Raw genomic sequence first — 23,602 nt, forward strand, 5'->3', positions numbered from 1 at the left:
CACTTAACTGCAGGATGCAGGGTCGAGGTGGTGTCCCCGAGGTTGTGGGATTCACCTCTTGGACATCTGCAATAGAAGCCTCACCACCGGAGTCACCACCTGAGCAACTCCCTCTACTGTACTCGTGGTCAGGAGAGGGAAACGGGAAGGATAAGGGTTTTGTGGTCAGGTGAAGGTGAGGCTGTGGTCAGGTGAATCCCACCAAGGGTCATACATCTGTGGTGTGTTTCTTGCTGCGTTGTGAGCAATGGTAAGAAGGAAAATGACAGCATTGAGAAAACTGCCTTGGGATAAAAAAACAAAACAAAAAAACCCAAACCAACAACAAAAAACCCAAACCAACGACAACCTAAAATAAAAACTAAATAAAAGTTGGATTTCTTTTTTTTTTTTTTTGTTTCTTCTTAGGGCAGATGAGCCACCCACCGTGCATGGACCCCAGCCTGGCTGCTGGGGAGATGCAGTCCCCCAGGATGGCAGGGAAGAAGCGAGGGCGGCCCCCTCTCCAGCCAGCACCCATCAAAGTGGCTGTTCACAACCTCTTCTCAGCACCAGCCGGTGCTCTGCCAGCCATGAAGATTCCAAAGAAGAGAGGGAGAAAACCTGGGCACAAGGTAGATGCGTGGTTTTCACATTCCTTCTCCACCTCCTGTTGGTCTTCATACATTTTCTTCTAGAATTTCAGCTGAAATGCAGGAACAGAGGAAAAGTTGTGCAAGTCTGGGGCAGAGCAATGCAAAGAAAAAAAAAAAAAAACAAAACCAGAAGATGGTTTCTCTTCTACCTGAGCTGGTGGAAAAAAATCACAGAATTGTAGAGTATTCTAAGTTGAGGGAGACCCATGAGGAAAATTAAGTCCAGCTCCTGGTCCTGCACAGGACACCCCAAGAACCACACCATGCATATTTTCCCGCAGGTTAAAGTTATTTTAATTTGGTCTCTTTGAAAATGTTTTCCACAGTGTTGTGTGGGATGGCTGCACACCTTCAGGGAAGGGTTTCTCATTTGTCACTTTCCTCTCTCTCACTAACAGTGATTAGAAATTGAACAAACTGAACAGAGAAGAAAAGGAATACAAGAGAGTGGAAATAAAGGGGGGGGGCGGGGGGTGGGGGGGAAGCAACTTTCCAAAGGAACAAAAAAAAAAAAATCATTTATTTGAGAAAAATAATGGTATTTTACTTTATTTGTGTGCTCACTGCCCAGCTCTCTGTGCAACCCTGGGGCAAAGGCAGAACTAAAGAAAGCCAGGAACCCTTAGTGCCTTAAGCCCTTCTGATGCTGCTGCTGGGCTGGGTCTCTCCCACCACACCACCTGCAGTGGGCTCAGCACTGCAGTGGGAGCAGCGCCACTGTGATGCCCTACACCAGGCAAAAATGGGACTGTGATTCTGAGGGAAGGAGAATTTGTTCTGGGGAGTGAAACTGGACCACAGCTCAGTAAGGGGTCTTGTGTTCATCAGATTGCTCTGTTAATGTCTCCGTCTGTGTCCCCAGCCAGCTCGGGGCAGTGTGCATGTTTCCATGTCTGTTCCTTGTTTGGAATGGGCACTGGTACAGACATGCAGAATGTTACACAAGGAGGGCAAATTGCTGACTGATGGAAAATCACAGCTGCTTGAGTTCGTGGTTTCAAGACATAAAAGTGAATAAAACAATCTTCCCTGGAGAAGATCTTGTCTGGGGTGTTGCCTGGCTCTTCTGTGGGTCTCTCCTTGTTCATAGGAGGCAACAACGTCCCATGCATGGTGCTGCTGGCTGAGCTCTGGACACAGGGACCAACTCTTTGATTGCTGTGATCCTTGGATTTGAGCTTAATCTAGAGCAGGCTACCCTCATCTTTACCTTTCCCTCCTTTTCACCTCTTGCCAGACCTTCTTCCTCCTAGCCCCTAACCTCTGTCTAAAAGTAGTCCAAAATAGAGCTCCAAGCTAAGACTGGGGCAAATATTCAAGTGCTTTGTAAAATGTGGGATATGGAAATACTTTTTATTCTTTCACTTCCATATTAGGATAAAACTCCAGGATGGAAACATCTGAATTGCTTTACTTGAGGTATTTCTTGTTTCAAGTTTATTATTTATTATATTTATTTATTTCAAGTAACTTAGTTATTATCAGTAAAGCTGGGTGACTTGCAGACTCTTCAGGTCAAAACCACCCAGTGTGGACAACAATACTTTGGAGATGTGCTGAAATGGGGTCTTTGAGGTTTGAGATTGATTTGCCAAATACCACAATGACCTTGTATGCAGGGTTTTTCAGACCCTGTCCCTTCTGTCCCTGCTTGTCTTGGTGACCCTCACTTCTTGCTCATGCATTTACATTTGATTTGGAATTTGACTTAAAAAAAAAAAAAAAAGCCGTGGAATATGTTCCGTTTTATCTCAAATGTACCCATCCACCTGGAAAAAACTCTTTCACCAATCACCACACATATACAAATGGGAGAAGTGGTAGACTTAAACTCCTGGAAATGCTGCAGTAACACAGTGCTTTGGACCTATGTGGCCGAGCATTTGATTGCTGTGTCCCCCACTTCTTCCAAAGGGACACTTTATCCCAGACTGGGTACCACACACTCTTCCTCTTTGTCCCCAGGCACTTAGCGAGGAGGCAACAACATCCCTCTTTCGGCAGTGGATCTGAGATGAGGCTCTTTCTTGGCGAGCACGGCACATAAAAGGCATCCTTTTGTAACCAATGGCTCAGGTGCATGGGGCTGACACTTATGAGCTGCAGCACCCCTGGCTCCTGGCCTGGATGATTTGTGCTGTAGGACTCATACACCAAAGCAATGTTTTCCATGTATTCCCACGTACGCTGTGTGCTCAGCTGAAGTGAGCTCCTCTCCACCCAAAGCACTTCCCCAGTGTGAGTCAAAAATTACATTTTTTGATGGGGAGCTCTAGCTTGATTTAATTAGCTCGATAATTGTGCGAGTTTCAGATACCACAAGACTTGAATGCATTTTAAAAAATGACTCCCTGCCCAAATGGCAGACGACCAAATTCTTTATAGCAGCCAGAGAGCTGAATTGTTACAGAACAGATGGAAAAATACTTCTGAATTTTTAAGAAACTAGGAATTTACAGCCTAGATTTAAATTTATTTTGACCAAGATGTGAATAACAGACATTTTCAATCACATACTCTTTATAGACAGGTGACCCATTGCCTGTTTTCATTGATATTAAAGGAAATATCTGTGTCTTCCTGAAATGACATTTCATCACACTTCATCACCAAGAAAAGTCTTTTCCTTGCTATCCTGTTTATTTTTTCACAGCTTTGGCTATAAAATTTCATCAGCTGTTTTTCCAAAAACTGTTTTCTACCTTATGTGGAGCTATTTGCCATAAAACGTTACATTTCCCCAAAATACAATATTCTCTCCGATTGTCTAAATCTCTGGGAAAAAGCCTATTCTGGCAGCCAGGGGGGAAGGTTAGTCGATGGATGGGTTTTATTGCTCTGGCTGTGAGTGGGAGCAGCCCTGAAGAGCTGCCTAGAAAGGCTGCACGAGGGAAGGGGTTGTTAGCACCCTGCAGGGATTCGCTCCGTTAGAGGACATCGGAGGGACCCACGCATGGGACAGCACTGCAGCACAGAGCCCTGTCCCTGCCAGAGGGAAACAAAGCCACGGCACCCTTTGAGCAGCTCGAGGGCAGTTTGTCCCTCTGTGCAACCAGTGCAGCTCCCAGCCGGGGAGGTGGCCCAGCCCAAATCAGCCAGGTGGGGTGGGCAGCGAGACTCACACGTGTGGAGTGACAGTTCCATTACAGGACGCAGGCCACCCTGCTGCCCTGGAAGTCAATACTAATGATGACAAATAAGCAGTCAGGATTTGGACACATTGGGAATGAGATTGCATAGACAACCTTAAAGTGTCCTGTTTATTCACCTGTGCTCTGGATTTCAAGGTTGTATACCCTCCTGTCAAGGTTACCTGCCTCATTCTCTGTGAAACGCTGATGGGATGTAGGAGGCTGTGTGCAGACTCACTTGCACCATTTGCTGTGCAGAAGAAAGTTATTGCACAACACAAGAAGGAAAGGTGGGAAAGACCTTGGGCTGTGTTTGCCTTTGTCAGATGACCTCCCCTCTCACCCTCAATGACTGGGCTTGTGCTAGTCTCAGTCTCCTCACTCACATCCAAATGCACAGAGCCACAGACCCCAACACATGTGGGGTGTGGAAGCTCTGTTCTTCCCTGGTGTATGCTTAATGGCAACCTTCTGTCCAGCCATCAGAGATCCACGTGGCAGGACCAGGCTTGCTCAGACACACCTTACTGCACATTTGCAGGGGCTGGAGATGGTTCCCTCTCTGGCAGCAAAAGCTCTCATTGCCAGGAGGTGCCTCTGCCCTCCTGTCTGGAAGGACAAAAGTCCACGGGGATGGAGTGAATCCCAGCCTTTTCTAGCAACTGTTTTTTCAGGACAACTGGTACAGGGGAACAGGGAGGGATAAAAATGAGAACCTGCATCTAAGCGGTTTAAGAAAACTGCAGGGAAAGATTGTGTTGTGGTTCATTGTGTTACTTTCCCATGTATTTTATTATAAAACTGGCAGAGATCTTCAGAAAGAAAAAAAGTTGCCTGGCAAATGTTCTTCACCCTCTTTCATTTTTTTGGTGGGGGATGACATAAATACCAGTTAGATGAATCCTGGCTTCTCTGAGGAGGTGTGCAGGTTGTAATAAAAACTCCAGGACACAGCAGAGTCCTCCCCATCCCCAGCCACTGCATACTCAAACAAACTTGTAACCAGCATCAATGGCACAAAAGCCCACTATCTCTGCATCTCATGCATGGTGACTTTGGTAAAGCAGACACACTTATTTCCTACCCAAAATCCCTGATCAGCTTTCTCTGATCTCAATTCCATGGTAGAAAGTCCATAAGAGTGGGGGGGTGGGAGTAGATCTTGTTTTAAAGCAACTACTTTTACATCTCATGCTGTGCATATTAAACTCATGATATTTGATAGTCAAAAGCTAATTCCAATGCCTTACCACAAGGATTTCCCAATGTGCTCTGACAGATTTCCTCTGTCTCTTTTTCTCTTTCTCTTTCTCTCTTCTTCACTGCTTTTTTTGACTCTCACACATATGTGCTTTCTACTGGCAAGCTCTCAGTCAGTCAGCTGGTTGGTTGGGTTGGCTTTTCGATAGAGAAGACTCAGTCCAAGGAAAAACATCTTAAAATGGAATACTTTGAGATTTACCCTCCATTATATTCAGGGACTACTCAGGCTTTCAGTGTCCAGGACGTAGTTAAGCTGTTCTTTGTTTAGCGTACTGTCTCTGCACTAATCAGGCATTGTTTTATTTTGATCTAACAAAGGCCAGTTCTCTACTACCCCTAATAAAATTACATTTATCTGTGCCCAGAGGCTGTTGCAATTAATTTTGTTGCAATTAATTTTGCAGTAAGTTGTTCACTAAAACAGGGGATTTCAACAAAGAAAGAAAGGGGCTTCCACACTAGAGAGCTTACACAAGCCTTGCCCTCTGTTTATTTGCTTTTGAATGTAAGCTTGCCTGGGCTTCCAAGATCTAGGAGGAGAAAAAGGTCTGATGATGCTGGTGAGGCAGCGCACAGTGTTGGTGGGGCAGCACACACTCACGAGGCTCAGGGGCTGAAGAGGGGACTTTTGTGCCTCTGTTTGGGACCACAGGAATGTGAGCCAGTAAGGATATTAAGGAGCCAACATGCAAGTGAAGCAGAATTTGTCAGGTGTACTGTCTCAAAAATAATATCTATATAGAGAAATGTAAGAGTGACAGCATACAAATATTGCTAGAAACTGTTCAGAGAAGGACAACAAAGCCAGTGAAGGGTCTGGAGGAGTCTTATGAGGAGCAGCTGAGGGAGCTGGAGTTGTTTAGCTGGGAGAAAAGGAGATTTGGGGAGACCTTTTCAATCTCTACAGCTGCCTGACAGGAGGGTGTAGCCAGGTGAGGCTGGTCTCTTCTCCCAGACAACCAGCAACAGGGAAAAGGGAAATGACCTCAAGTTATGCTAGGGGAGGTTTAGATGGTATGTTTGGAAAAAAAAAATTCACTAAAAGGGTGTTCAAGCACTGGAACAAAGGAAATGGTGGAATCACTGTCCCTGGAAGTGTTCAAAAGACATGTAGGTGTTTAGGGACATGGTGTAGTAGTGGTCCGGGCAATGTCAGGAAATGATTGGACTCAATGATCTCAGCAGTCTTTTCCAACCTAAATGATTTTGTGGTTCTATATCTGCACATCTCTCTATAAATATATCTATTTTATATAATAAATATAGAATGTGTACAAATGCACATATGTACATATATATTCGTTGTCTACATGTGTGTATATATATATATATATATATATATATATATATGTGATCAAAAACAAGCCCAGAAGCCTAACATAGGGGCTACACAGTGGGTTTCACTTTGCCAGCCCACTTTGCCATAGGAAAATAAATAATTGACATATTGCTATACAATGTAATAAATCATGCTGCTTCTCACCTTCTTACATGGAATAAATCCCAAACTGGATGGAGACCTTGATTTTTGAAACTCTGTTCTCTTCCCATTCAGTAAAGCTTTCAACACTTTATTTCACAGTATCCTTCTGGACAAAATGTCAGGCACACGGCTGGAAAGATATTAAAGTATTGGAGAGCATCTAAAGAAGGACAACAGGGATGATGAAGGGCCTTGAGGTGAAGCCGTATGAGGAGCAGCTGAGGTCACTCATTCTGGTCAGCCTGGAGGAGACTGAGGGGAGACCTCATTGCAGTTACAGCTTCCTCATAAGGGGAAAAGGAGGGGCACACACTGATCTCTTCTCTCTGGTGAGCAGCAACAGGACCTCAGGGAATGGCATGAAGTTGTGTCAGGGAAGATTTAGGTTGGATATTAGGAAAAGGTTCTTCACCCAGAGGGTGGTTGGGCACTGGAACAGGCTCCCCAGGGAAGTGGTCACAGCACCAAGCCTGACAGAGTTCAGAAGTGTTTGGACTATGCTCTCAGGCACAGGGTGTGACTCTTGGGGATGGTTCTGTGCAGAGCCTTGATGATTCTTTGTGGGTCCCATCCAGCTCAGCATAGTCAGTGATTCTGTGAAAACAAACTGACAGCACCTTGTTGCTGGTCATTCTTGATCCCAATCTGAAGGCAAGGCAACTCTACAAAAAAGGACAAAGCAGGCAAGTGAGAAATGGCACTAACCAGGGGCCAGCTCAGGGTCCCCCATGCTCTGCAACTGCCATATGGCAGGAGATCAAATCCACAGCTTGTCTCAAACGCACTTATTTAATATTTTCCCCTCTTTCAGACTGAAAGCAAAAGAGGGAGGTAAAAACTCACTTAGATGTCCCTAAGTCCTACATACTTCCCTCTCCTTTCCCCAGCTTTCTAGTTTTACCATTATGCTGAAACAGTGACCATGATTTTAGACATTTGTAATTTACAGTCACGGACAACAAAAATCTTAATCCAAAACAACTTCTACTCACCAAGAGGGATTGCTCAGGCTTTGGTTTGAAGGCAGTTGTCTGACTTCATTTTTGCCTAAAATGTACTTTGTACATTGTTCATTGAAAAACAACAAAAGGAAATAAATACCTGTCAGAAGAACATTTTGGTGTAGGACATGTAAATATATAAACCAGCAAGCTGTGTGCTTGGCTCTCTGCTTTCCCCCTACTTCCCTTCTTAGCAAAAGGAAAAGCAAGAGTGGTACCTTCAGGTCGCATCCATCACATCAGTCCTTTTTAAATATGAGGACCTGATCATCATTTGACTGGTGAGATGTTGCCAGGTACTGGCAGCATAAAGACATGGTGATATTGCACCATAAATTCACATCATGCTTCTCTTCTCCAAGCTGGGCTGCAGGTTGCAAAGATTGCTGGGTGCAACAGTGCAGCAGTTTGTATTTCCTAGCTGGCAATAACACAATCTGGACCACAGTGTGGGCTTATTTACATGGGTTTCAGCCCAGAGTAGCCTCTTGGTGCCAGTGGATTTATACAAGATTTACAGCCCTGCAACCAAGAGCAGAATTTGGCCCTAAATTATGATGCAGTTAAGACCCCATGTTTCTGCATTGTGGAGCATTCTTTACACCCACATGAAATGGCTCGTAAAATGCCATTGCACTGATTTGTTGGAGTGTTAGGCTCAATTTGCTCAGGTGTAAATAACTACCCGGTGGGTGGCATAATATTTGCATCCTGTAGCTTAAGGCGTTGCTGTCTGCAGCAAATCAGTCAGGCTTCAGGCTCCAGTATCCTCCTGGGAGCAGGATGGATCTTCTGGCCTGCAGAAAGTGATGCAATAGCAGATTGCTAATGAGTGGGAGTTCATGGGGCGTGACATACATAGAATAAAATTGGACTACCTTGTGTATACTTTCATTATTTTTTGCAGCTGAAATCTCGTGTTCTGATGACTCCTTTAGCAATCTCTCCTCCGAGAAGCACGCCAGAGCCGGATATTAGCTCAATCCCCCAGGATGCAGCTACGGTACCCAACTCGGACACCCCACAGGCTCTCACAGGTACTCAGCCTCAAGTGCTCCTTGACCAAGGGGTGAGTAGGAGCCACGGGCTGACAGACAGATGTCACAGCCAGATGCTGGGCTTTCCAGAACGAGGGGAGCTCATGAAAATGGGGTGTTTGCAGATTAGTCTAGCGACCAGCGACAATGAGCAGAATTATCCTGCAAGACTGTATTTTCACTGTCATGCATTGAGTTTAACGGAGATGTCAGTCCCATTCCTCTTGAAATGTGGACATCAAAACCCCATGAATGCTCCATTTTATCCCTAACACTTTCACCCCAACTGATATGTTGCAGTGACCAACCTAAATCCCTGTGTGAACATGGAGCATCTGTTACAGCTGTGGGGAGAAGAACGGAGGAGCCATGGTCTGACTGTAGGCAGGGCTACCAGCACAAAAACCCCAATGCCTTATCACAGCAGCAGGCATGGTCATTTCCAAATGTAGTCAGAAAACACAGCCTTACTCCTTCTTTTTGTTTATATTACCAGAAGTAACATAGGTCAAGGCTTTTAAACTGATGTAAATGAGAAGAAAATCAAAAGACAGCTGATTTACCCAGAGATTTCAGCAGAGAAATGGATTAGATAACATTAGAATCTAAACACAACACATAAATCCCATTATTTCTTAGCTGGGATGCACAGAGGAGAAGTTTTCCATCTGCTCTGGTGGCAGAATGATACTAAACCCAGCAACAATGACAATAATATATTTTATTCTCATTTATCCCTTCACATACAAAGTCTGCAAAGCACTTGGCAAACAGTGGCTGAGTGGATGGAAGTGCCCTGAGAGATTGTGCCCAGGGCTGCTTTTGGAGCGGGACAGGGAGGCACAGCCCACCAGCCCTGCCAGATCACCAGGGTGGCTGCAAAGGCAGGGGCTCTGTGGGTCGCTTCAGGCAGTGCCCCACACCTCTGTCTGCCCATCCTCATGCCACTGGCACCTTTCCTCCCAGCACCCTCCCAACAGAGCATGCAGGTTCCTACCAGAGTGGGGCTAGCAGGAGGTGAAGGGAAGCTCAAGCCAGCTTTCACTTCCCTCTCTGCTTCAGAAGGACTGCAGGGACCCTGGCTCCACAGTGGAGGACTCAGCACATTGCAAGCTGCAAGCTGCAGAGTCCCTCCCACAGCTGAGCCCCGACAAAACCCGTGGATCGTCACGCAGAAGCCGCATTCTGCAGATTTGTCAAGGTGTGGCACTCTGAGAAAGCTGCACCCTGACATCCCCCTGCAATTCCTGCATGCCACTGCTGTATTTTCAGTGCACTATCCCTTTGTTTGTTTGGCACTTGGAAGGTGTGAAGAGTATAATGATAAGTATGATTGCTATTATCCCCCTGTTTACCCTGGATGTACTGCTTGAGCCCCTTCTGCTGGTCCCTGCAAGATGGGGGAGCAGAGTGCACTGTGACAGTTGCACTAGATTTTCATTATGGTGATGCAAACTGTAAATTATTTCCAACTTTACACAGCTGTCATCATGTCCTCCACTCTGCTTGATGGGGGTTTTTTGTCACATATCTGATTTCTGTCAGAAGATAATGTTATATTGTTTGAGAGATGACAGCTCGAGCACACTCAGCCAGCTATTATAATATGTCTCACTTTAGCCTGACTTCAGGCTGTGTCTTAGTCGCCCTTAGTTACCCAGCACTATCCCTGCTTCCCCCGAGATGCAGTTAGCCTCAGCCAAACTTAAAATAAGTTCATGGCTGTGAGGAGAACACTCATTTTTTTTGGCTATTGCTGGCAGGCCTGATGGCATGTAGAAAAACTACCTTTGCAGCTTATGAGAGGAGGCATGCAGGGCTTGGCTGTTGAGAGGCAGGGGCAGACTCCCTCAGGGACTCCTGAGCAGCACAGTCACACTGTTGCAGTCCCAAAACGTACCACTGTACAGTTTCCCTCAACTTGATGCAGTTTGTAGTGTTAGGTTGGACATGGAGGGTTAGGAAACTCCCAAAGACCAGATTTCTGCCATGGCACTGTGCAGCATAACCCTCCAGAAATTACAGCTGCGTTTGAAGAAGCAAGGATCCAAAGCCTTTTCAAAAGTCATCTCAGAGCAGTGCTTCTCACAGCAGCTCCAATGAACCACTCTAAAAACAGAGGGAAAAAAATAAACAATCTGAAAGCACACCTCAGGCTGGCATTCCCTCCTTGCTGTGAAGTCACTGCTGGCAGCCACTGTTCTGCACTCCCAGCACATTTTTCTGGTCACAAGTTGCATGGACAAAGTGGCCTCAAGACAGCAGACCCCAGGCACATATAGGAGATTTTTTAGATGTGTGTAGTTTATCCTAGCCTGTGACACTGAGCTAGACCTAAACTCGTCTTGCTTTGCTCTGGCAATGTGTCATTAGCACAAGGAAGTCTGGCTCTGCCATCACGAGTGGCAACAATTCACAAGTTCAGTGAAGGAAAAACTTGGGAAATGAATAGAAATGTAGAATGCTAGCATTTCCTAGGATGCTCCCAGGACTGTTTTGTAATAACCTTGTTGGGATTTTATGTCTACAGTCTGCATTTATGTCAACAAGCAAGCAAACCTGGGGCCGTACCTCGACAGAAAGAAGGTGCAGCAGCTGCCGGAGCACTTTGGCCCGGAGCGGCCGGCGGCGGCCCTGCAGCGAGCGGTGCAAGCCTGCATCGACTGTGCACTCCAGCCAAAGGTGGTCTTCTCCCTCATCAGGCAGGGCTACGGAGGCGAGATGGTGTCAGGTAAGGGGTTTGTGGACAGTAGGGAAGTGCTTAAAATCTTAACGTGTTCCCTAATCCTAATTGCCCTGGATGTCCTGTTCCTATCAGTGGGATGGTAACCGGCTTTGGATATCAGTTATGCCTTTGTAAAATGAGCCGCTGCAGGAATCACCTTGGTGTCAGATGAAAGAATGTTGGTAAGGGGCACTGCACCGGTGATTCAGGCAAGGAACGCGCACTCCAGAGTCTGCCTCTTACCACTCTTTGGAGCAGTGCTGAGGCCAGGGCTGAGAGCTGTTTGCATGCAGCTGGGCAAGCATGGGCAGCAATGCCAACCCATGACACACATGCATGCCTTGTGTGATGAGAGTGGCAGAACTCTGGAACAGGTTGCCCAGAGAAGTGGTGGATGCCCCAAACTCAGATATATTCAAGGTCAGGTTGGGTGGGTATTGGAGCAATCTGAGCTAGCTGAAGGTGTCCCTGGTCGTTGCAGGAGGGTTAGACTAAGTGACCTTCCAGCCAAAATATTTCTATAACTTGAAGATTCTGTGTGTCACAAAAGGACAACTTTAATGGAGTTTAGCTGTTGGTGTGTCCCCTGCCTGCAGTTCATGGGCCAAACCTGCTCTCTGCTGCAGGAATTGCAAAAGTCCCACGGCAATTCCCCATGCAGCAGGACTGCACACAGTCTACACAAATATATCAGAGAGAATCAAAGATCAAGGGGAGCTTCCCAGCAGCTCCTCATCTTCCTTCAGTGGCATTTCTTGCTGTGTCCTGATGAACCTCCCATGTCCCACAGTGAATCTCCCTGGCCTGGTTCTCAGTGTGAATGTGAACTTTTCTTCTATCACAGCAAGAGTTTTGTGTCACAACATTTTTTTCACATATGGGGATGCAGTGGGAATGAAACAATGATGGGAATATGGGAACAGCACTCTCCAATTAGCTGCTGCAGATGAGTCAGGCACAAACACAAAGCCAAGGATTGCAAGTCCAATCAGTTTTGCAGGGACTGCAGATGCTCAGCTGTGCCACTGGGACCTTCTTGTGTGGGAGCCCAAGCTCTGGCCCTCTGTGCAGCATATAAATCTTGCTTCTTCCCTCTCCTCAAGTTCTCTGTAATCACAGGTGTGCCTTCCCTAAGGGACACCAAAAATACTCTGAGAATGATCCAGACTTGTTCACAGAAACACAAGACTGAATCAATGCAGTGCAAAGTTTCATTTTTGCCTAGTTCTGTGCTGCATATATGATTTTCATTACAATCAGGAGAGTCATATTATGCACCAAGCCTGCCAAAATCCTTGGTCTCAGCTCCTCTGAGCTGGCTCAGCTTCAGCTTCACCTGAACTAAAAGCACCTGGTCAACATTTCTCCCAATTTCATGGTTCTTCTAGTCATCAAAGAGGGGTGAATGGCCTCCTAGTCATGGTGTGCCTCTGCAATTGCACCTCACTCCCAGCACTGCAGATGAGTTTTGTCAGGGACTTTCCAATCTTCCCATGGCTTGGCTCACAGATGCTCAGCCAGCTGTGGAGCATGATCCCTCTCAGCAGCTCAGGCCAACAGGAAATCTCTGAAGTTATCCCTGAAATTATAAGTCTAATGTTGCAATTTTTTCTTGTTAGTAGTGATGGGAGCTAAACTATAGGATTGGGAAAGAACCTTCCAGGTGGAAGACTTCAGGCGGCCTTATCACGCTGTCCTCCCTACAAACCTGTTGAAATCAAATGTGTCTTGCTACAACTGATCCTGGTGGGTCTGTTTTGACCCCTCCACCCCTCCCATGCCTGGGACCTTATGTCTTTTTCTTGATTCCTGGCTAAGTATGCCCCCTGACCGGTTTACGCAGGAATTTTAATTGCCCTGCTCTTACCCTTAGATGTATTTCCAAGAGAGCCACCCTCATCCTGCCAGGCTGAAATACAGAGTTCATTTCAGGTGAGGAAGATCACTGCACCAGGGAAAGGAGTGCAGGTGTCTTGCCACAGTCCCACATAGCAGGATGGTGGTGGCTGCAGTGCCACAGGGAAAATTTCTGCTCCCCGAACATGAGTGCAGTCTGCCTGTGTACTTCTGCAAGTGTGAATTCACCCTTCTTCAGCCTGTATGACTGGAATGATGTCCATCCATCCATATCAGGTTTCTCCAGAACTTTGTATAGGGGCTTTAACACTCCATTTTCTCTCCTGGAAATGTTTTGTTCCACATCTTCTGGAAATATATCTGAGTTTTTTGTGACTGTGTCACCTTGCTGTTTTATGGGCATCTGTAAGCTTGCATTATCATTTCTTGTCCCACCAGGTTGTTTTGAGCCTCTTCAAAGAGTTACAGATTTCTAAACAATTTATACGTTTATTTCCAGATTGGTTTTCACTAATTTTTACTAAGTCAAAAGTCAAAATCAGTTGACACTTTCTGTGCAATCTCCCAGGCCTCTTCTCCATTGATGGTGTCTGCCAGATTACAGCATCCACAAAATCTCTTTGTGCCAGCACAGACTGCTGCTGGTTTCTCTCTGGGACTTGGGGTCTCCTGCCAGTAGACCTTGTTGCCATTCCTTGACCCACCTCTCGTATGCAATCATTTCCAATTTAATGCAAGAATTCTCATACTTTACTGAATTCTGGATGGACCACAGCTGCCAACATTCCCTTGCCTATCAATGCAGTTAACTCAGTAAATAAAGATCAGCGATGAAGCTGCTACCTCTCTCTTCAGTACAATCCTGGTACCTTTCATTCATTCACAACCATGCTTTAATTCTTATCTCCCCATTATCTTTTAAAACCTTGGGTACTGCTGAAGTCAGCTTACCCATCACTATTGGTGATCACTGCACATCACTTTCCCCTTCCTTAGACTAGGGTATCATGATTGCCTCGTTCTAATCACACAATACCATTTTCAGGTGGATGCATATATTAGAAAACCTTGCATGGCTGGCCATGCCAGTCAGCATCTTTCAGCTCTTGAGGGGGAAGGTGATCTGGGTCACACAAACTCAGCTCCTTAAGCTCCTCCAGTTTGTAGTGTGACTCAGGTAGGGTAATTTTGCAAAATATTTTAAGACATGCAAATACTTGAGTAAAATTATTTTCCTCGTTCTCCCTTGTGCCACGCATCCACAGGTATTGAATTGCTCCTGTTTTGCTTTCCAGTTTCAGCTTCTTTTGAGGGGAAGCAGCATCTCCAGAGCCTGCTGGTAGTGAACAGCATCGGGTACGTCCTGCGCTTCCTGAAGAAGCTCTGTAGCAGCCTGCTGTGTGACAACCTCTTCAGCAACCAGCCTTTCCAGCAGCGTGGCAGCACCGTGCCGGAGAGCCCGCAGCACTGTGACAACAGGCGGGTGGAGGCAGGTAGGCTGCTTGATCACCTTGGCTCAGGATGAAATCCAGCTGAAGAAATGACTGCCCTTTTTTGCTGCTGTGCTGTGTATGATAGGGAAATGTGGGACCCTTCCAGAGGGAGGCAGTGAGCTTTCTCGTGGTATTTTCCCAGAGGAGGTGTTCGGGTGAGAACCACCATGTCGAGGTGCCCCAGCAGAGAAATTCTGGGCCAGCACATTATGGTAGCACAAATCTGAGGTGCATATTGTTAGCTGTAGCTCAGACACCCTGGATCCCAATGTGCCACCTCTGCCCGTGAGTATAAACCTAAATGAGCTGTGACTGCTGAGTGGTTTGCTTTGCTACTTGGAGGGATGTTTCTCCTGGCTTAAAACCCTCTGGGATCAGCAAGGTCCCTGTCTCAGTGCTTGACTATGTGGGGCAAAGCCTGGAGGAGCTGTGGCACTAGGCAGATGCATGCAAGGATGGTGGTGGTCCTGAGCAGCACTGAGCTCCCAGATGGATGGTATTGCTGAGCTTCCTTCTCATTCATATTCTGGGACGGGGTGCTGGCCCCACAGCCCCCACGGAGCTGGGACATGCCTGCATCCCCATCCACAATCAGAGGATTGGGAAGCTGTCCTGGGGCTTTACTATGGCATTGCAAAAGCTAGTTTAGAAAAAAAGGAAGATGTAAATTATGGGCACGAGACTTCATTTCACCTGCAGCCTTTCTCCTGACTTAAATAATATATTTTTATTCTCTTTTCTTTCATTAACAACACTGTGGGTGTTTGGGGAGGACACTGTCTCTCATGCATTCAATTTAATGGCAGATTAAATGGCTGGCAGATGAGAGAAGGATGTTTTAGTGTCCACAATCATGATTTTTGAATCACGTGTTCATCAAGAATACCCTCAGTGTGCGCTTTGCTCACCAAAATGGGAGAGAGCTGTGCACACGGTGCAGAAATCAGCTTTTTGTACAAAGAAATCCAAATGCCACTCTTACGCACAGGGGAAGAAAAGCAGGAACCCAGACTGAAAAGCAGTATTTTTCTTTCCTCTCTACTAGGACATTTGCAGCAAGCTGAGTGCTTCTGAGAGGTCAAGGGATTTCTGTAGCACCGAGGAGCGCAGCCCAGGAGGCCTGGCATTTGCGTTTACATTTGCATTTTAATTTGCATGTACATTTGCATTTACTTTCTCACGGCAGGGCTGTGTGTGAGAGAAGGCAATTCCACAACCAGAGTTTTTACAGTTGCTCTTACCCTCTGAGCATCTCTACCCCCACAAAATTCCAATGGAGATGTCCCTGACACCATCCTCACTGGATCTCCCCAGACACTGAAGATGTGCGAAACATTATTTTTCCCTCAGACTAGACAAGAGAAGTGGGTGTAGGCAAAGCTTCTTTCCTGGGTCTCCTGCTGTGGGGTGGGGTTTGTGTGTGTGTGCCATCAACAGCCCCCCCAAAAGCAGCATGGGCTGGGCAGCCTGGGCTAGTCCAGTAGGTTTCAATTAGCCACGAGGAAGAAATTCTTTACTGTGAGAGTGGTGAGGGACTGACTCAGGTGGCCCCGAGAAGCTGTGGGTGCTCCATCCCTGGAAGTGTTCAAGGCAGGTTGGACTGAGGCACTGAGGCTATGTTTAATGCTGCATTGCCTAAATCTCCTTCCACCCCGCCAGGAGCCAGCATTTCTCTGCAGCAAGGTCAGCATGGGGGTTCCTCTGTGCACAGAGCAGAGACAGGGCTTCCCCACTGTGCAGTGACAAGGAGGGACAGTGATAAGCAGGAGCTGTGCTGCAGACAGGTCTGTGAGGGCACCTGTTGGGATAAAGCTCTCATGGAAGGAGCAGGGCCATAAAAACACACCACAGGAAGCCACGCAAAGCAGCCACATTTTTCATTGTTCCTGTTCCCCATCTTGTAATCGAGATGCCCTTTCTTTTAAAATCATGTGCTTTTCAGCCTCTTTGCACCAATGAATCTAATCCATGTATTGACTTTGGTGCAGTTACTCTTGATTTACACCGTCAGGAGGGAGAGGAGAAGCCTGCATCGTGTCCAGTCATATTAATCCACTTACCCCACACAGGAGTCACCTCTTAGCCTTGCCCCAAAGCACATGCCCCTGAGCCATAACTCACCTGTGCTCACAGCAAGCTGCCAGATGCTAATGGCTGTGTACAGGCCAGGTGGGATTTGTTGACATATGCATATATCACTTACAACTATGTTTGACATGCCTAGGAAGTGCACACTCATCAGGCTGTGCCCAGAGCTGGCCTCTGCGGTGAGCCTTGCTGGCTGTGCATCACTCTCCCTGCACCTGAGCCCCCGCTCTGCCGGCCTTGCCAAGGCCCCTCACCTGCCTCATCCCTCACGTGGGACATTCCCAGGGCTCTTTCTCATCTGTGAAGGGACTGGCTGGCTCATGAGAGTGATTTGTGGGGAGCAGTTGTGGGATGACTCCCAGGCCTCCTGGGACATGCCCAGCTTCTGGTCTGCATTACAGCAAATGCTGAGATGTTACCTGTCACCACAGCACCTGGCTTCAAAGAACCTCTGGACCTGCACCCCAAAATTTTCCACGGGAGCAGCAGAACAGTTTGAGCTAAAATGATGGCAAGACCCAGGTGACCTGTGCAGGAAACCCTGTGAAGTGGGGCAGGGGCTAAATGATGGGAAGACAACAGTGATCCTGTAAAATATCTCCACTCTGTGTTCAGATTTCATAATTTGTCTCATGCTCAGCTGATGGAGGCTTGGATGGGAGCATGTGAAAGGTACATTTCTAGGACACCTACACACTATGGACATGCACCTGTGAGATATCAGATTATTCTTCAGAGGAAACCATGTTTGCTAAAAAAATTCTGGTGAACCTGATGGTGGGCACAGAAATGGAAGAAGTTTCTCTCACGTGGGAAGCATTAAGTTTGATAAACATCTGCTTTCCCTTTCAGTCAATCCTTTCCTTGCTCCTTCTGCCCCAAACCTTGGGTTTTGGCTATTTTGTGCTGTTAGACAGATGATGTCTCCACACAGAGCACGGCTGCATGTGGCTGCAGCAAAACTTTATGCAAGAACTTTGGTAGTCACACTGTATTATTCTTATTATGGGGGAAGACAGGAAGGTCTGTGAATAAGGTCCCCAGTCTTGCTGTTCTCTCCATGGCTAAGTCAAATTTGGAACCATATGGAGTTCCCTACCACAGGAGAACAGCTTCTCTTTTTGTGGCACTGGCTGGAAGTAGGGATCTATATGGAGCAGATGCACAGCAGGATGCTAGTGCCTCTGTCTGTAGGAAGGTGGGCTCTTCCTATCCACAAGTCCTTGGAAAGCTGGTATGACATGTACAATAGCAATGCACAACAGGAGTGTGACTAGGCAAGACACTGGCCTGGGAACTGGATTTTGATAAGAGACTTTCCTCTTGACTATGTGGGCAAGCCACTCTTCCCTGCTGTGCCTTTATTTGAGTATGTGTCAAAGGAGGGCAATTATTCTTGCCAACATGTGCAAAGCCCCTTCTAAAGCAGCTAGGAAAAAAGGAATATGATGCAAAACCACATATTATTACAATCAATATTTTCTGTTGCAAGCACCAAATAATCAGCAGCTCAGAAGTTTCAAGCCTTGAGAGGGTAAGAAAAATGCTGTCTTTCCCCTTTCTAGTACCATGGCTTGTTTAATCTTGTCTTGTTGCATGCTATGAGGAACACAGCAGCAGTGCTCCTGGCTTCTCAGCACACTCAGAATAAATGGCTTTTATGGCTATCAATAGCTTCAGCGCTCCTCAGCATTTAATTACCTGCAAAGGCCATTTATTGCCTCATATATTCCTCAACCATGATCATTATCCTTTAAACAATAAATAAAGCATTAAGGTCACTCTTAAAGAGGGAGCAGAGACATCCAGCCACAACAAAGTATAATATAAAAAGTTTATATGGTCTTTGGGGCTTTTGGATTGATGGCAGAGCCTGCAGTACAGTTGAGAAAGGCTGGGATAGCCACTTCCTTCCCCTGCCTTCTCCCTCCCTACCTGACACCACTGGCCACAGGGCAAAGCATCCAAGCAATGACCCTGGTGCTGAGGTCCTGCTTGCAGCTGGAGCACCATCCCAAGGACTGGCTTCCTGAAAGGAGGCGTGCATGTTGGTAACTCTGCGGCAGAGCTGAAGGAGAGGCAGCTGGAGCTGCATGTTGCAGCCCAGAGGAGGGACAGGAACAGTTTAGGATGGTCCAAAGGACGGGGGGTTGAAGGAAGTAAAGGCAGGGGGTTGAAAGAACAGAGAGTCAGTCAGTGCTCCTGTGGAGGGGTTTCATGAGGGTGGTAGCAGAGGCTTTAGCATTCAAACCCTTTCAGGCTAGATAAGAAGTAATTAATAAAATGTACACTAAGGAGCAAATCCTGCAAGGAAGAAAAATAAGAGATGGATGGGAGAGAAAATTCAGGTGTGGTGTATTTTGCCTGGACTCTATAGAATTGGCAGAATTGGATAAATTGAACTTTCTGACCTTTAAGTTGTGAGATTATTGTTTGCCAGCTCACAAATGAAGACTCTTTTCCTTTAAGTTTATGAAATTGTATCTCTTTGTGGATGCTAAGCAATGAAGCTGTAAGCAGCCATCTCTTCAGCAGTCAGCCCCAGGGAAATCCTCCTTCCCACATTCTGCTGGGCTGTTTTTCCTTCACTGACTTGAGGGGCTGCAAGGAAGTTCATACCTTTTGAAAAGCTACCCCTAGGAGGGCAAGCACTCTGCTGTCAGCAGTGAGTGAGGAAAAGCCCAAAGGCCCTTTTGTCCTTCAGCCCAAGATGTGCTCAGTGCCGTGGCACAGACACCAACAGTGCTGGATATTGCCTGGGCTGCAGCCCTGGAGGTTAGAAAAGAGAGCCAAGGTATGAAACAGAATTTAAGGATGCTTTATTTCTCCATATCAAAGGGTATGCATAAGGAAAGTGGATGAAATGATGGGCATAAATGCATGAAGCATGATGAATGAGATCATATCCACTACAGAAAAGAACACCCCTGGGTATATGCATTTAATTCAAGCTTTACAAGCAGTCATGTGGAGGAAGCATGGACACTTTCAGAGCCTTAGTCAGGTAAATTATGTGATTATTACTCTGTTTTAGCTCCAGGTTTAGCTTTAACTTTGTTTTAGCTGGTTAAGACCTTTCCCTAGAGCTATATGATTCCTTTAGGAGATACCTGAAGTTAGTAGTCCAGGCTTTTATTTTAAATAGCTTAAATTAAAGTTGAAACAGGAATTTTCATTCCTAAACTTTTAAAATATTGATCCAAATACCTGTGATCCCATATACCAGTATTTCAAGCAGTCAGATGAGTGGGCCAGAAGCCAGAACTGGTGATGGGAAACCTCTGCAAGTGCTGCAAGAATAAATCAATATGACTCACCTGGTTTTCAAAGATATGAGTGTGAAAAAAGGTGAACCTCAAGATCCAGCACTTATTAAGTAAAACAAGAAAGGATTTGGAAGAAAGGGGAACTTTTCCTTGTGAATCTGGATGAGAGGGCTCTTGGTTCTGGGACTGCCTGGTGTGTGGTGCCTATGGCAAGGCCTGGGCTTGCACCTCCATGGCAGGAAGCAGAGACAGCTGAGAGTGGGGAAAGGGAATCTGGTATTTAAGCTGTTTCAGTATGACAGGTTTCAAACAAGGTTCAGAATTTTTTTCACAGGACATTACTGATTTTTGCTTGGCTGTTTTTCAGTTTTTCACATTCCTCATGTTGCTCTCTTTTTTAGCCTTTTATCATCATCCCTCCCTTATCTGTCTTTATCCACCTTCTGTTTCTTTCTATCTTTTCCCAGTTCACTACAAAACAAATGGAAACCCACACAGTGGCATTTCCATGGAAATCATCCACTGGTTTTTCTTGAAAAAACTTGGCCACTGTTTAATCAACAGTGCTGCCCAGTTCCTTAGGATTTATTTGTTGCAGTAATTATACAGAGTACATCAAAATGCCTTTCTGAAAGTAGTAACACACATCATCTGCCTAAAAGAACATTAATCTGTTGGCAAAATGAGTGCAAACCAGGGGATTAAAGCAATTAGGAGAATACCAGAAGCAAATTGTTGGTGGTGACATGCAGTTTGGTGTTTGTGCTGGCCATGGACTGCAGTGAGCAAGGTAAGGATGCAAGGCAAGGAGGTGCACCACCAGCAGCTGGGCAGGAGAAGTACACCCTCTGACTGAAAATAAGCTGCAAATGGTGGTTTGGGAAAGGGAATCAGGTACTTTATGGTGGGTTTCTTCATGGAAGAGAAAAGGTTACAGAAGTGACTTAAACAAAAAGGTGGCAGTGGCTTGATGGTCTTCGTCAGAGAAGCTGGATTTGAGGAAAATGCAGTGAGGCTGGGGATGAGTCCTAGGATGGGGTCCCAGGGTAAGCCCAGCGCACCAGCAGCGTGGGACAGTGCAGCACAGTGATGTGGGGGAGGCTGGCTCTGTAGGGTCATGGAAAGAGGAGGGGATAAAAAGGCTCAGCAAAGGGGAACTGGCGAGTTCCTAGCTGCTGGGATTGAGGTCAGACAGAGATGTCAGAAGCAGAAGCATAGGAGACAGGAAAAGAAAGGTTTTGTGAAGGGGAACTAAGACTTCAGTGGTCATATATGTTGTACTTCTATGGCAGAAGAAATATCAGAAAGTTCAGCAGAGCAGCAGCACTGGGAAGGGAGAAATGAAACAAAGACTTTATAAAAGATCTTTTACCTGCATACAAACACGTGCACAGGCTCATGCTTTATAGGTACTATTCTACCGAATTTCTGGATGAGATTATCATATTTATTAATGAGCAAACACAGTTTATTTTTCAGTCACTGCATTTTGCTGTAGACATCTCACTTTTTGTATCTCAAATTATTTGTTTTTCAAACAATATAAAAATTACCTTTAAATATTTTAAGCCAGTACTAAGCAATGTGATTAAGGGACATTCATCATGGTGGTAGCAAAACAGAAATGCACTAAGTACTTAATCTGCAGAGAATCTCACTATATAATACCTTGAAATTTTCATATAACACAGTCATTTTCATCTAGTCTATTCTGTATACAGCTTTTTTGTGACTTCTATCAATGCTGATTTATAGGGATACAGAGGGCATTATAAACTACCTTGACAGAAAAGCCCCTCTAGCTACTGCTAGAAGCTGGAAGCAGAAAAGATCGATCGCAGCCTCTCCCACCTCCCTCTGCCATCGCAGAACCATTGGTGTGCTAAGACACAAAACTGTACAACCCTCATAAATCTTCTTTTCATGATGTACACTTTGGTATAACATAAAGGCAAGGGAGAAGTGAAGAGAGAGGAGGAGCAAGTTTGAAATCAGGTGGAAGAGACCAAAGGAAGACTTTCACTACAGCCTAGATCCCTCTGTCATTGAAATCCCTTTGCCTTCACTCGTGCGTGTGCCTAAACAATTTGCCTGTGCTGTAATGTAGGACTAAAACCTCTCTATTGTGACAAAATACATTTATTCAATCCTCCCCAAGCACTTTGAAAATGGAAAAAATTCCTCAATGGGTTATTTATTCACACAAGCACCTTTTATTATTAAATCTAATATATTTGTCAGCAGCTAGCATTTGAATTTACTCTACCTTTTAATTCAGTTTGGACAATAAAACCATGTTGATCTGTTCCCAGCTGGTTTCATTCCCTAGTTCTACTGCATTAAGCACAATGTGGCTGTTGTCTGGGCTGCAAACACTCAAGGGAAATTGTTTAAATAATGAAAAAAAAATATTTATGCTGAAGACCTAATCAGGAATACATTGGATTTTGGAAAATTCTCTAAAAAATTTAGATTCTTGATGTTAACTGACTGGCAGCTTCTCCTTGGGGGACTCAGCATTTCAGTTACTGCAAAATATTTTTTAGCAGTTAGGACACAGCTAGGTGATACATGTGCTGTAAAGCCTCAGACTAAACCCTGGAGAATTCATTTCAGGTTTTATCTCCACTGTGTGACCATAGTTTCAGTGTTCATAATATCTGCATTCACAAGTGAATGAGGCATATTTACATTTTCCTGTTCTGACTGACTACTAACCCCCCCCTTTTTTTCCCCTGTGGATGTAACTGTGTGTTCCTATAACCCATGCAAATGTTCTCCCATAGACTAAAAACCACAGGCGTGACAGCCCTGGCCCGCTGTTGGCGGGTGCCCTGGGCTGCCTGCTCTCTCACTGCCTCTCTCAGCAGCCTCAGGGATGCTATGACTCCCTGGGGACGTGTCTCCATGCCACTCTGCCTTGGCAGGCAGCGAGCAGCTCGGCTCTGCTGCCACAAACCAGATGTCACTCCCTGGAACGTTTTCCTTGTCCAGGCACGGGTTGGTGTGGAAAAGGCCTGGTCCTTGCCCAGCTGTGTAGGGGGCAGATGTATGCACCAGAGTGGTGCTGACACGGTACAGAAACATCTGCTAAAGGGTGACATCATATTTTCATTGTGCTGCATGTCTGGATGGGCAACGGAGCTAAAAGGAATGGGCTGGTGCTGTAATCCCAGAGTAAATCACAGCAGCCAGAGCTGGAAAGTCTTAATCTATCACAGGAGACTCTTATCTTTAGATAGATGCATGCAGGCTCAAACTGCAGGGAAGATAAGGGCCGTGGTACATTCCTGACTGCACTGAAATGTGTGAGACTGTTTGGAAGGAACAGAAAAAATTCTTTTAAAATCTTTTAACTGTTGATGTTTAAAACAGAAGATAGCAGTTCAGAGCCAAGGCATATCTTTCACAATCTCAAATACTGTTTATACCTTTCTGCTCTCTCCCTCTGGCTGACACTAGACTGAACTGATGGTTGAACTCATCTGAAGGATTTCCTCCTGCATTTCAGCATTTGCCTTTTGTGGTTCCCCACTTCTGTTTTTGCTTCCATGAAGGCTGAGATGCAGGGTTTCTAAGCTGCTGCTTAAACCTGTCCCCTCCACCCACTCCTCCCTCACCCC

The 23,602-nt window shown here is 45.8% G+C and overlaps 1 protein-coding gene across 1 annotated transcript in view; it reads left to right on the plus strand.

Annotated features, from left to right (window-relative positions):
* The first annotated feature begins 413 nt into the window (after positions 1-413).
* SCML4 (Scm polycomb group protein like 4) overlaps positions 414-23,602 on the plus strand; it is a 39,801-nt gene continuing 16,612 nt past the window's right edge. Inside the window, exons 1-4 of the mRNA XM_041414914.1 lie at positions 414-614; positions 8,421-8,550; positions 11,081-11,281; positions 14,428-14,625. Coding sequence (XP_041270848.1) covers positions 414-614; positions 8,421-8,550; positions 11,081-11,281; positions 14,428-14,625 — 730 coding nt within the window. The remainder of the gene's footprint in view (positions 615-8,420; positions 8,551-11,080; positions 11,282-14,427; positions 14,626-23,602) is intronic.

Source organism: Onychostruthus taczanowskii, unplaced genomic scaffold (genome assembly GCF_017590055.1).
Source record: "Onychostruthus taczanowskii isolate IOZ18803 unplaced genomic scaffold, ASM1759005v1 scaffold48, whole genome shotgun sequence".
In the NCBI taxonomy this organism is placed as follows: domain Eukaryota; kingdom Metazoa; phylum Chordata; class Aves; order Passeriformes; family Passeridae; genus Onychostruthus; species Onychostruthus taczanowskii.